The sequence below is a fragment of the Culex pipiens genome, chromosome 1 (genome assembly GCF_016801865.2).
Source record: "Culex pipiens pallens isolate TS chromosome 1, TS_CPP_V2, whole genome shotgun sequence".
NCBI lineage: Eukaryota > Metazoa > Arthropoda > Insecta > Diptera > Culicidae > Culex > Culex pipiens.
The window spans coordinates 89846087-89859106 of record NC_068937.1 but is presented as its reverse complement, the minus strand read 5'-3'; the positions used below and the strand labels follow the sequence as shown (position 1 = coordinate 89859106).

Below are 13020 nucleotides of genomic sequence, written 5' to 3'. Positions count from 1 at the left end.
CCTGTAAATAAATCGCCTCTAAATGTCAAAACAATTCACTCTCCCTCAAAATTGGTGATGTCTCCCCGTGTTTTCTCTATTCACCACTCGCGAGCTGTCACATGAGAGGGTGGTGAATTTGCAACCAAAGTCGTCATCGTCGGTCAGAGGAATTTTTTCACCCCACACAGCAGACAACCCTCCTTCGGTTCGATTTGGCAGCCAGCGCCGATCGCGAGAAGACGACAGTGTCCAAGTTTGTTCCCGTCCACTCGCCAGCAGCAGCAGCAGCAGTTGTGTGACCATCTCGTCGGTGGATTTCACGGGTCACGCGGCCGCAAAAGTCAGCACTTCTTTTTGCCCCCGAGGGTACAACCTCCAGCGCGAAATAATTCCAGGAGGAATCTAGTTTGAAGGAGGAGGAACGCGATAATCGACGCCAAGATGTCCCTTAACCGTGCTCAGGCCACCAAGGAGCATGTCCTGGCCGTGTCCAGAGACTTCATCTCCCAGCCGCGACTGAGTAAGTATCCGGATTTGTGAGGGGAGGATAACTGGCCAGCTTTGATTTGAAGGGGCAATTTGGAAAAAGGCAAAAGTCGAAGCCTACTTTTTCGGATGTGTCATGTGATAACCTTTATTTGCAAAAAGGTCTTTGGTTTTGAACACTTTTCGTATTGGATTATTCCCAAACGTGCGTAGTTTGATCAATTTCTACTAAAATTTAACATTGTTTTAGATACAAGAAGTTGTGCAAACGAAATTATCGATTGGATTGCAAATTTTGCATCGAAATGAGAGAAATCTCTTGCCGAAATCTAGGGTTCTAGGAACCTCAGAACAATTCGTTTGCGTCTAAGAACAATAGTTTGATTGATTCTCCAGCTAACCGTTGCAAAGTGGCAATCATTTCTATCAAATTTTTCACGTTTTCATCGAATTTTCCTCAAAAATCATTCGAAAATTCTGTTTTGATGTCACATGACACCACTGTCAAAACACCTGACTCTCCCTCTTTCGCTCTCTCTTCATCTCACTCTCTCGCGTGCCAGACGACATCAATACATAAAAGCAGGCTGTGGTGGTATGCGTGTGACGAAACAGCCGGTTGTCTCGCTCTCGCCCACGGGTGTTGTCATAATCACACACTGAATGATAGGAATGTGTGAAACAGCTCGTTGATGATGCTCTCACGCACTCGTGCATCACTGAAAAATTGGAGATAATCCTCTACTGCTCTGTCAACGGCTGGAAAATGGTCATTGATTGTTGGTTGTCACTTTTTTACAATGATTAATTAATCGTGGATGTTTAATTGACTGCACGGCGGTGCAGTTTAAATCAATAAATTGCACTAAAAGAATGATGTCCGGAGGGGGGGGGGGGGGGGGGGGGTGCAACGGCGATTAGATAAACTTTGCGCTGGCCGGTTTCTGGAAGAAGAAACTCGATAAGACATCACATGCTCTCCCCGATTACATAAAGAAATCGTCGCAATCAAGTGGTGCTGGGACGTCACTTTGAATGGGATGATAAATCAAATTAGTAAACTTAGTTTTACGGCCAAATTTAAGTTTTTCGATAATTTTATTTTTTATCTTGGTTGTATTTTATGTTACTAAACATAAAAAATTACGAAATCACTTAACATTCGTATGAGTCTCGCTCGTTTTTTGCTCTACAACAACGATTCTCAACGGGGGTAACGAGCCTACTTGATTCACATGGCAGGGGGTACCGGCCTAGAAGAAGGTTGAGAATTGCTACTCTACAAATTTCGAGAGTTTTGCTTGTCTTATGTCAACAAAGCATCATTTCAGCATTAAATCACTAATTACATGAGTTGAGTTGAAAGCATTTAGAGTTTTACTAAAGAGTTCTTTGAAATAGGAAATTTCCATAGCATAGGAAAAAAAAAAAAAAAAAAAACTCAAGATTTCAAGAACAGATTGAAAATCTAAAGCATTTTGAAATATTTTGCAGTTCATACTCGATTACCGAAGACTTGGATATCTGAAGTTGTTTTTATCAAAAAAAGAAAGAAAAAAATCAATTTGATTGTAACAAAGCTTAATTTTTTGGGATTGCCTCAAAAGGCCAAAACTCAAAAGGCAGAATCTCAGAAGGCCAAAATTCAAAAGGCCGAATTTTGTCTTTTGCCCAGAAGACAGAACGTCTCAAAAGGCCGAATGTCTCGAAAGGTAGAATGATTATGGAATTCAGAATTTTGTTCATATTTTCATGATTTTCAAAGATTCAGTAAACTAACGAACTGTGTTATTTTTTGTTATGCATACAAGTGAGTAGAATATAGTGATTTAAAGTATTTCAAAGTGCTTCAATGTTGTTGGTTATGGAATTATTACGGCCTTTTGGGATTCGACCTTATGAGAATTCGGCCTTTCGAGTAATTCGGCCTTTTAAATTTCAGCCTTTCATGATTTGGCCGTTTGAGATTCGGCCTTTCGTAGAAGACCCATTTTTTTGCGAAAAAGTTCAACTGCTCAATTGGGTAGAGTAGTTGAACTTTTTCGCACTGATATGTTTTTTTTTCAACACTGCTTCATTTCTCACTTAACGCCACGTGATTTATGTACAATCCATATCCTGTTATACAATACTAGGTCAAATTACCATATTGTATAACACTTAGATTACCCTGGTGTATCGTATTCAACGGGAACTAGCAGGATACCGAATGATCATTTGTCTTCGATATAAGTAAGATATCGGTTGTTGAAAATTAAGTGCTTTTCAGGTGACACTAAAAAAATTATTGCTTCTTTATATTTGAGTGGCTGTATCTCAGATACGAAAAGATTAATCTTCAACGTTTCTTAGACGCATTTATAGGGAAATATCTCAGTTTTGTAAAAAAAAGTTTTCTGAATTGGGTCCTAAAATGAAGCTTAGAGTGCTGATATTATTGTTTACAGCGATAAAGCTTATTTTTCTGAGTACAATGACCCTTTGTACAACCTCAAAGAGTTTAAAATGGATTTTTAAATCAATTTTGAAAAATTAACCTCGCGGTCCTTCTTGACACATAAGTTCCTACTTGACAGCTCGTTCCAAGGGGACCATAGTTGATCCATCGACAAAATGTTGTCTTGTCAAAAAAAAATTTCGCATTAAAATGAAAAAAAAGTGATCAGAAATGGTTTTTGATCGTGTTTTTTACCGTTGTACATAAAAATTTACATAGGGCTTTAGTACCCAATTCGCTTCGGTGATCAGGCGGTGATTTTGAGATTGCTTACTGGATATTGTCATGTTTTTGCGATTGTTTATCCAAGTACATGTTGCCTAGGAATTGGGTCCTAAAATGAAGCTCAGATTGCTGATATTATTGTTTACAGCGATAAAGCTTATTTTTCTGAGTACAATGACCCTTTGTACGACCACAAAGAGTTTAAAATGGATTTTTAAATCAATTTGGAAAAATTAACCTCGCGGACCTTCTTGACAGAAAAGTTCCTACTTGACAGCTCGTTCCAAGGGGACCATAGTTGATCCATCGAAAAAATGTTGTCTTGTAAATATTTTTTTTGCATTAAAATGAAAAAAAGTTGTCAGAAAGGGTTTTTAATCGTGTTTTTTACCGTTGTACATAAAAAATTACATAGGGCTTTAGTACCCAATTGGTACATGTTGCTGGGAATAGAACCAACTCTACCTGAATCAGATTCTCAACACCTAGACAGTCGTCTACTGTCGGCCAATCCCATCTCCACCGCTCAACAGGGGCAAGCATAGGGGATTAGGAAGATGGGAATTGTTGATGCTCCACTGTTTTACGAAGATAAGGGAAAATCTTCACGGAATCCTAAAGTTAGTTTCGCTTGGAGTTGGTCTGTTTTGAGGAAGGTAAAAGGTCTAAGGAGCCACCCTAGGCGATTGGTAAGAACCTTATACATAGTTGTTTAAATTCTTCGTGTGTTCTCATTTCTGGTGATAAAGCTCTCAATTATTTTAACAGTCTGGATCCGAAGCCTGATTTTTCTGTTACACTCTTATTGGAATACCATATAAACTGGAACGAGAACTGCAGGCACCGGGTCCAGACAGTTAATCTCTCAGGCTATTTTAAGCGAGGTTTTGTAGATTCAACTTCCAATGCACCTGCGAGTTATGCAATTCTTGTAAAGTTCTGAAATTAAACTTGCATTCAAACTTGTATTCTTTTCCGATTCTTGGATTCCTCTTAAGCTCCCTAAGCTCCATGGTCAAGTGGATAGCATTTTTGCCTGCCAATCCAAAGGATGGGGGATCGGAACCCCCGGTAAAATTCTAACCTCCCGCTTTCTGGTTTACTCGAATGACAGCAGGCTTGATTCTCTCTTCATATCTAGGAAAATTGCAATTCGGCCATTTCTCTGCTGGCAATGGAATTCCGCTGAGAACCTGTAACAGAGATAAAAAGTAAAATAAAAAAATGTGGCGTAAAGCTTAACAAGTTAAAGTTTAACAAGAAGTGGATGTGGAAGTAGCACTGCCGTTTTACGGTGATATGATGTATACGCCATTGAGGTGATTTTGCTGTAGACACGATTTTCTGTTTTTGTTCATTTTTTCAATTTAAAATGACTAATTTAAAGTCTGCTCTGTAGAAACTGTTAAAAAGTACAATAAAAATGTGGCCCCTGCAAAATTTCTTGTTTTTTCCTATTCTCTACGATTTTAAACCACAAATATCATTTGGCCGAAAAAATAGCTATAAAAAATCACTACTTTTCCTTCCCAATGATGTATGTATACATTGCTCGATCAAAGCAGATTATTTTTTGTGTGCCAGCTATTTTGACAGCTGAGCGGATCCCTTAATGCATTGTCCACGTGGATATATTAAGGGGGGGGGGGGTATTAGGGAGAGTTCTTTTATTACGAAACGCAGTTGGGGGGGAGGGGGGGTCGGAGGCCGTGTTACGCTCCATTCAAAATTATTGAAATTTGTATGGAAATTTTGTTACGAGGGGGGGGGGGGGGGGAGGTCTAAAAATCCGATTTTTTGCGTTACGTAATAAATATAGAACGCTCCCTTAGCGATTGTCTACGCTCCATAAACAATTTTTTTGCATGAACAATTGTCCGCAAGGGAGATTGGTGGGTCTAGAATTTTCAAAAAAGTGTCTACGTGAATGTGGATAAGGTGTCATCCATTAGTGTCATCCAGTAAGTACGTCACATTAAAATCAGCCAAAATTTACTCCACCCCCCTTTGTCACGATTTCCCTATGCTTTAAACACGCAATGTCACGTTTGCTCAAAACCCCCCTCTTCCCTCAGAACGTGACGTACTTTATGGATGACGCCTCATGGACGCCCCCTTAAGAATTAAATCGAAATAATGTAATAAAATATTGCCCAGTCTTGATTTGGTCCCAAAAACTTCAAATCAACAATCAAACACTTTTGAGACATTTCTTCACTTTTTTCATTAACTCACCTTGAAAATATAAAAAAACGATTATCTTCAAGCAAAACCATCTAATGAAAGATGCCAGTCCTTGGTGTGGTTTTTAATGAGTTTCCGAGCAAAGTACTAGATTTTATGTGTTTTTCTAATAGTATACGTCAAACTAAACTTAAAAATGCCTTAAAGTCAAAATTGTCCAAAAATGAAATGGGACAATTATGCGTAGAACGGCAGTCTAGCAGAACCAACTGTGCTAGAAATATACATGACCGGGTAATAGATTACTACTTTCAAAAATCCAAAAAAATGATTTTAATTGTAATTGTTACTTTATCATGTTAGTCAGACTTTTTATCAGGGCAAGGAGGCGTACAAACCGGAAATTTAAATTGGGACATAAAAAAATGACAAATTACAAATCATGATTTGCACAAATTATTTTTCGAAAAATTTTATTTTTCCCGTGTTTAGGAGGTCATTTTGAGCAACTTTTGCTCTACGAAAAACTTTACTTCTCTTGTTTTATGATTTTCTTGTTTCATTTTTAGTTTTTTAATTTGCATTTATCTTGTTTAGTTTATGTTTGTTTTTGGTAGTATTTGGCCTACTCTACCACCTCCTATCATTACATTTTTACATTACATTTAATTTTTCATGTTTTAACAGTCACAATTTTTTGCTATAAAATGGCACCATTATCATTTAAATTGTCAAAAAATGCGTAGAGGCATAGTCTAAGACACTACAAAAATTACTGCATAATTTTTTTTACTTAAAACATAGGAAATGTTAGTAAAAAACACAATCAAAGTTGACCCCTAAAAAAATGACATTTTTAAAACAAGTCAAACTTCCTACCCATAAATTTTCTATAATTTTAAAAGTTCTTCTATCCAATGCTTTTTAAAGATCAAAAATTGGCTGAAGAATGGATTTTGGCGATTTTTTAAATCGAAACCCGCCTAAAGGCGGGGTTGGGTTGTAGAGGGTTAAATTCGAACTTTAAGTGGTTAGAATTTAAACAAGCACATTTTTTTTAAAAGCAAAGCAATATATAAGATTGCAAATTGAATTGCCTGAAATTTTATTAAAAAATTATTTTTTTTCCATATTTATGTTCATATTTTTCTGTCGCTCCAAATATCCCTTTTTTGGTTCCATTAAAAAATCTAAACAAATCAAAAATCTACAAATACTTGGGAATTCAACTTTTAATGACAAAATTTGAAACTGTAAGGCACAATCACTCAAATCTTCTTTCCCCACTTCTCATCCCACAGCCTACAAGACCGTGTCCGGTGTGAACGGTCCGCTGGTCATCCTGGACGAGGTCAAGTTCCCTAAGTTTGCCGAGATTGTGCAGCTGCGGCTGGCCGACGGTACGATCCGCTCCGGCCAGGTGCTCGAGGTGAGCGGCTCCAAGGCCGTCGTCCAGGTGTTCGAGGGCACCTCCGGTATCGACGCCAAGAACACGGTGTGCGAGTTCACCGGCGACATTCTGCGCACGCCCGTATCCGAGGACATGCTGGGCCGTGTGTTTAACGGTTCCGGTAAGCCCATCGACAAGGGACCGCCAATTCTGGCCGAGGACTTTTTGGATATTCAGGTGAGGGGTTTTTTGTTTGGCTTGATTAAGGTTTGGTGGAAGATGATTGTGAATTGTTTGTTTTTTTGGTAGGGTCAACCCATCAACCCGTGGTCCCGTATCTACCCGGAGGAAATGATCCAGACCGGTATCTCGGCTATCGATGTGATGAACTCGATTGCCCGTGGACAGAAGATTCCGATTTTCTCGGCTGCTGGTTTGCCGCACAATGAAATTGCCGCTCAAATTTGTCGTCAGGCCGGTCTGGTCAAGCACACCGGAAAGTCTGTGCTGGACGATCATGAGGAGAACTTTGCCATCGTGTTCGCCGCTATGGGTGTCAACATGGAGACGGCTCGTTTCTTCAAGCAGGACTTTGAGGAGAACGGTTCCATGGAGAACGTGTGCCTGTTCTTGAACTTGGCCAACGATCCGACCATCGAGCGTATCATTACGCCGCGTTTGGCGTTGACGGCTGCCGAGTTCTTGGCTTACCAGTGTGAGAAGCACGTGCTGGTCATTTTGACCGACATGTCCTCGTACGCTGAGGCCCTGCGTGAGGTGTCTGCTGCCCGTGAGGAGGTGCCCGGACGTCGTGGTTTCCCCGGTTACATGTACACCGATTTGGCCACCATCTACGAGCGTGCTGGACGTGTGGAGGGTCGTAACGGATCGATTACGCAGATTCCGATCTTGACTATGCCTAACGACGATATTACCCATCCGATTCCCGATTTGACCGGATACATTACGGAGGGTCAGATCTACGTCGACCGTCAGCTGCACAACAGACAGATCTACCCGCCGGTCAACGTGCTGCCGTCGCTGTCCCGTCTGATGAAGTCCGCCATCGGTGAGGGCATGACGCGCAAAGATCACTCGGACGTGTCCAACCAGCTGTACGCTTGCTACGCCATCGGTAAGGACGTGCAGGCCATGAAGGCCGTCGTCGGTGAGGAGGCCCTCACGCCGGACGATCTGCTGTACCTGGAGTTCCTGTCCAAGTTCGAGAAGAACTTCATCTCCCAAGGTAACTACGAGAATCGTACCGTGTTCGAGTCGCTGGACATTGGCTGGCAGCTGCTGCGTATCTTCCCCAAGGAAATGCTCAAGCGTATCCCGGCCTCGATCCTGGCCGAATTTTACCCGCGAGACTCGCGCCATTAAGCTACCGCTCTCCTCCTCCCCCCACGTCAAGTACTGCTTCACCCTACTTCTCCCCACCTCTCCCCCTTCTGTTTTCTTTTTCAAAGTAATTGTATTCTCCTTGTTCGATTTTGTTTTTTTTTTGTTATTCAAGTATATATTTTTTTGCCATATTTCATGTGAACGATGATCATGAGCCGAGAAAGTATTGTTATTTAATGTAGACGGTGAAACATCTTCCCACTTTTTGCCCCGCCCTCCCCTAAGATCCAAAATATTGTCAACATCTTATCGAAGCAAAAATAGTGCGTATCGAAAAAAAAAATAATAATAGCCAGCGCATTTGATTCAACTTATCGGTCCTAAATCGAGTAACAAAAATTTCGTGTGTGTGTCTCAAATCAAGCAAAATGTCATTTCGCAATTTCCCACTTGTGTGTGTGAACAATTCAACGCTGTGCAAAAATGAAGCATTCCTTTTTAAAAACTACGAACCCAGCACGTGTTTTACCCTCGACGCAACAAACAACAACAAAAACGGCCCAAAATTAAAAGTGCACTCGCCGATCGCGCGACTTTCCCTCGGGTAATTTTCCCCGCGCTAAGATCCCGCTCCGTCCTCCCATTTTGAAAAGCCCGCCTACCAATCGCGTGTGTGAAAAAGAATCGACTTTCAAATCTCCCCGACTCAAAACACAAAAATAAAATCGCAACCAACGCAATCAACCAACAAGGAACAACCAATAATAGCACGAAACGTCATCTTGAAAGTGCAACCGGAACGAAAGAAGAGAAGCGAGCGAGCGGGGGGGGTCGAAATTGATTCCAGCGGGGAAACCTTTTCAGCATCAGGATTCGTCGCGGTCAACACTTTCCAGTGGCGCACGCCGGCTCGGAACGAGATCCCAGTCCAAAAGCAAAAGAGTCGGTGGGGGTTGGTGTGGCGTGGCTTTGGAAAGGTGGAGGTCATTGGCGGCGGGATTTGGCGGGCAAGATTGCGGTCCGATCTTGGAAAGTCGCCTTCGGCGCGTGGTTCTTCTCTATTGATATTTCTGTGTAAGGACTTTAAAATAATCAACAGTTAAACAATTATTTCCTAATCATGCTTTGTGCTCTTGTGTGCTAAGGAAGTAGCGAAATAAGCGAGGAAAAAGGTTCAACTAAGCGTAAGAACAAATCTTAGTTTCGGTTTCTTTGTTTACTCTCGTGTTTAAAAAAAAAACAATCATTTATTACAAATTATTCATTTTTTCTTTCCTTTTTTTGCAATCACAATTGTTAATATATTTTTAATCGCTAGTACGTAAGACCCCAAGCGTTTCCTTTTTTGCATGTTCTTATTCGTCGTCGTGTTAAATAGTGAGAACGCCCTCTCGAAAGGGGGCAGTTTGATCACTTGGCAAGTGGCCACTAGCTTCCCGTGTCCAGCGGGCGTCTGTTTCCTGCACCAAGTTGCCCCAACATCCAAGTCTCGTTCAACCGCGCGCGAAACCCCTTTGATTATCACCACGAGAGAAAAAAAGGGTTGTTTCAGCTGGTTCGTCGTCGCTGGGAGAAACCGTCATCTGTTTTCCCACGTGACGAACTTCTCGTTTTACCATCCCGGAGCTGGAGATCAACCCAATTGCGGCGGTTCGAAACGGACTTTCAACTCGCTAGGAGGTAGATCTACCCTGAAATTGGACGCGAGCGGTTCTGTGGACGCTTTCAAGGCGATTCTTTCACACCTCCGGCAGAGAAGGCTTTCTGAACAATAATTAGTTTGTAAGGCCTCTAAATTTTGGTGAAAAAAAAAAGAACTAAATCACACATAACCGTAGCGCTACGCGCGACGTCACAAACGCTACTTTAGCTGAGAGTTTGAGCAAAGCACTTCTTAGAACAAATTTCAAGCCCCCTCAAAAGAAAAATAATTCAAGCAGGACTCTAAACACAAAGACACACGAGGCAGAGAGTGTAGAACCGATTTGAAGAGATATTTAAAAATAGAAGAAATCTTATTGTAACTGTGCAGACAAAAAAAAACAAATGATTATATTACGATACTATTAGCTGTTGATGAAGAGTAACATTATTCACTGTATACACACTAAAAATGACGAGAAAGAAAAACAAACAAAAAAATCAATAAAAAGCGGACAAAAAACTTAACCTCGCAAATGTTTCAATTGCCGAACATTTGAAGAAAAACGAGATGAACCCCCCGGACGAAATGGGCAAGCATTAGTCCCTGACCCCCACCTAATCTCGCACCGGGTTGGCAAGAGAAATGATATCTAATCAGTTGGCATCCATTTCTCGGCGCAGTGAGACTCTGTGTGTGGAACGGCGCACGTTTGTTGTATGGTTCAATCTTCATTTCACTCTCTCGAAAATTGATGGTCGCTTTTCGCTCGCAGGTAAATCTTGGTTATGCAAAAATTTCCACTTTGAATGGTAAGTTGGAGCATTTTTCAGGTCGATCTGTGAGGTACCTACTTACTGAAGGTTATTTGGAATTCAATTTTCAAATGTACAGTAGCTGCACAGAATGTGAAATTGTTTGTAGAGAAAACCAAACCGAATTCAGAACAATGTGAACCTTCAAAGTATTGTTGTTTTCTGAGCATCAGTGCACAATGCTTTTCTTTTCTCGACCCGCGTCCACGCCGCGAAACTATCGAGACACAATTCGAATGTACATCAACGTTACATAAAACAAATTTGTGAAATTTGAAGACCCATACGCTATCAAGTTGCGAAATTTCGACTCACTATATCGGACATGTTGTAGATGTGTTAACCCTTTACTGCCCCAATTTTTTTTCAATTGGTTGAACGCTGGTACCAAATAACAAGAACAGCATGATTTATAAATAAAAAATCGCTACGGCGAACGTAATGTTTGTAATTGTGCGGTATTATAGCAATTGTTGGGGTTTACCGTGATTGTCGTCTGTAATAGTTTGGAGAATGTTTAATAGAGTTATCTAAGCCCGCTCTCACGCACACTAGCACGCCATTTGTTTTGCTGGTCGGTACAAAATTTAACCTCAATCTTTTTCGTGTACGTACACGCAATACACACGCACGTAGATAACTCTATACGGGGATGCACTATGGTACATTGGGTGGCCAAGTTTCAAAAAAGTGACCTTCTCCAAATATTTTTTGGTATTTTTTTCTCGAAAGTAAACATTCTAACTAAGAAAAATCCAAATTTTCAAAGCTCTAAGTTTGTTCATTACGGAGATACGCAAGCTGAAAGTCAAAGAATGGAGTAAAAAACTAGCGTTTTTCGTAAAAAAGGCTGATTGTTTAATTTTAACATAGCTCAGCCATTTTAAATGTTTTATTAGGACAAATATACATCGTTGGAAAGGTAATGAGATAAGCTTTGAAAATATTAATAGATAAAATGTTGTTTCCAAACCAAAAACTGAAGTTTTCATCGAATAACTGGAGCATTTTTTTGATAAATCATATTTTTTTGTGTTTGTTAATCGAGTCCTTTTTTTGCTAACCGATGCTAAACATGAAACTAAGATCACTTGAAAGATTGGACTATATTCTAACATTGCTGAAATTTCCAGCCTGCGATTTTTTGCGTTTTCGGAGATATGCCATTTTGAACATTTACGTTTTATCAAAATTTGCTGCAATCTACATATGCGCCCGTTTATTTCACTTGCTTTGCTACCTACTTCGTGGGCATCGTCGCTTCAAAAATCAATACCTGGTTTCAAGAAGTTCGAAATGACTTTATTGGAATTTTCTGTTGCCTACATTTAAAATTGAGTACCTTAGTCAAAATAAGGTATTCGTACCGAAGTTTCTCAAGCAAAACAGGAGAATCTCAGTTTGATACCGGAAAAAGTATTCAGCAAAATGTTGACTTAGCATGATGAATTTCTGCGATCAATCCATGAAACTGATCCACATTTAAGTTTTATGTTGGTTAGTACAGTTTTAAACATCATAAAAAGTACCTTTAACATATCCTGAAGCTTTCACAAACTCTATAATCAAATGAATTTTAAGAATATGGTTTGTATTTTGTCGTTTTACTTCATAATTAATATTTTGAATAAAATCAATTTTTCTGTTATTTGATTTAACAATTAAAATTTTCGGAATTTATGCCCGTGAGGGTGGGGGGGAGGGGGGGTGGTCTCAAGTTATATGGCATGGACTCACAAAAAGAAACACACAGCAGTAAATAATAAATATTTGACTTAAAATGATTTTTTTACGCTTAACAAAATTTTGTTGGAGGGGAGGAGGAGAGGGGGGGGGGATGTCCTTAAAGTGGGGATGTATTAGCTTATCCATAATTTAATAATATAAACTTGCAATACAATATATACGCAATTCTGTTGCACTTGCAAATGTATTTTTTTTTTTTCACAACTTATTTTTATTAGGTCCTTTTAGGTGCTGCGACCAGGTTAGGACCGAGGATCAAGAGTACAACAAATAATAAATAAAAAAAATAAAAAAAACTGTAACTGAATTAGATGATCATTTTCTCGTGCCATGTGTCAGCAAGTGTGCGATCACGTCAATCTGTTCCTCGGGTGTCTTGCACTGCCTCAAGCGAACTCTGTATTCTCGGTAAATGGCCCACAGCTCCGATTCGCTGTAACTTGCAAATGTATGAAAAGACTATTTATTATAAACAATCAACTATTGAAAAACATGAAAAGTCATAAAAATCGACGTATATCATTTCAATACCATACAATTACCCAAATTTGTATGAAAAAACATTTAAAAAGCAAAAAAATAATTTGGCCGCCTGTTTGTATGGAGATGGCCCATAGTGGGATGGCGTCGCTATTTTTAGACCACGTTTTCCACATTTTCTCCATCGAAACCAACTACTTTATCGACTTCATTTTGTTGGGCGAGATAT

General features: G+C 39.9%; 1 protein-coding gene across 1 annotated transcript; it reads left to right on the top strand.

Moving 5' to 3' along the window:
• Positions 1-160: 160 nt before the first annotated feature.
• LOC120421090 (V-type proton ATPase subunit B) lies at positions 161-9954 on the top strand. The gene is made up of 3 exons (XM_039584233.2): positions 161-502; positions 6676-7001; positions 7074-9954. The coding sequence occupies exons 1-3, from the start codon at positions 424-426 to the stop codon at positions 8145-8147; spliced, it is 1479 nt and encodes a 492-aa protein (XP_039440167.1). The 5' UTR covers positions 161-423; the 3' UTR covers positions 8148-9954.
• The last annotated feature ends 3066 nt before the right edge of the window (positions 9955-13020 follow it).

Excerpts from the sequence above, each read along its gene's own strand:
- LOC120421090 (XM_039584233.2), top strand. The coding sequence starts at position 424 with ATGTCCCTTAACCGTGCTCAGGCCACCAAGGAGCATGTCCTGGCCGTG. Across the intron at positions 503-6,675 it reads CATCTCCCAGCCGCGACTGA|CCTACAAGACCGTGTCCGGT; the intron begins GTAAGTATCCGG and ends CTCATCCCACAG. Across the intron at positions 7,002-7,073 it reads AGGACTTTTTGGATATTCAG|GGTCAACCCATCAACCCGTG; the intron begins GTGAGGGGTTTT and ends TTTTTTTGGTAG.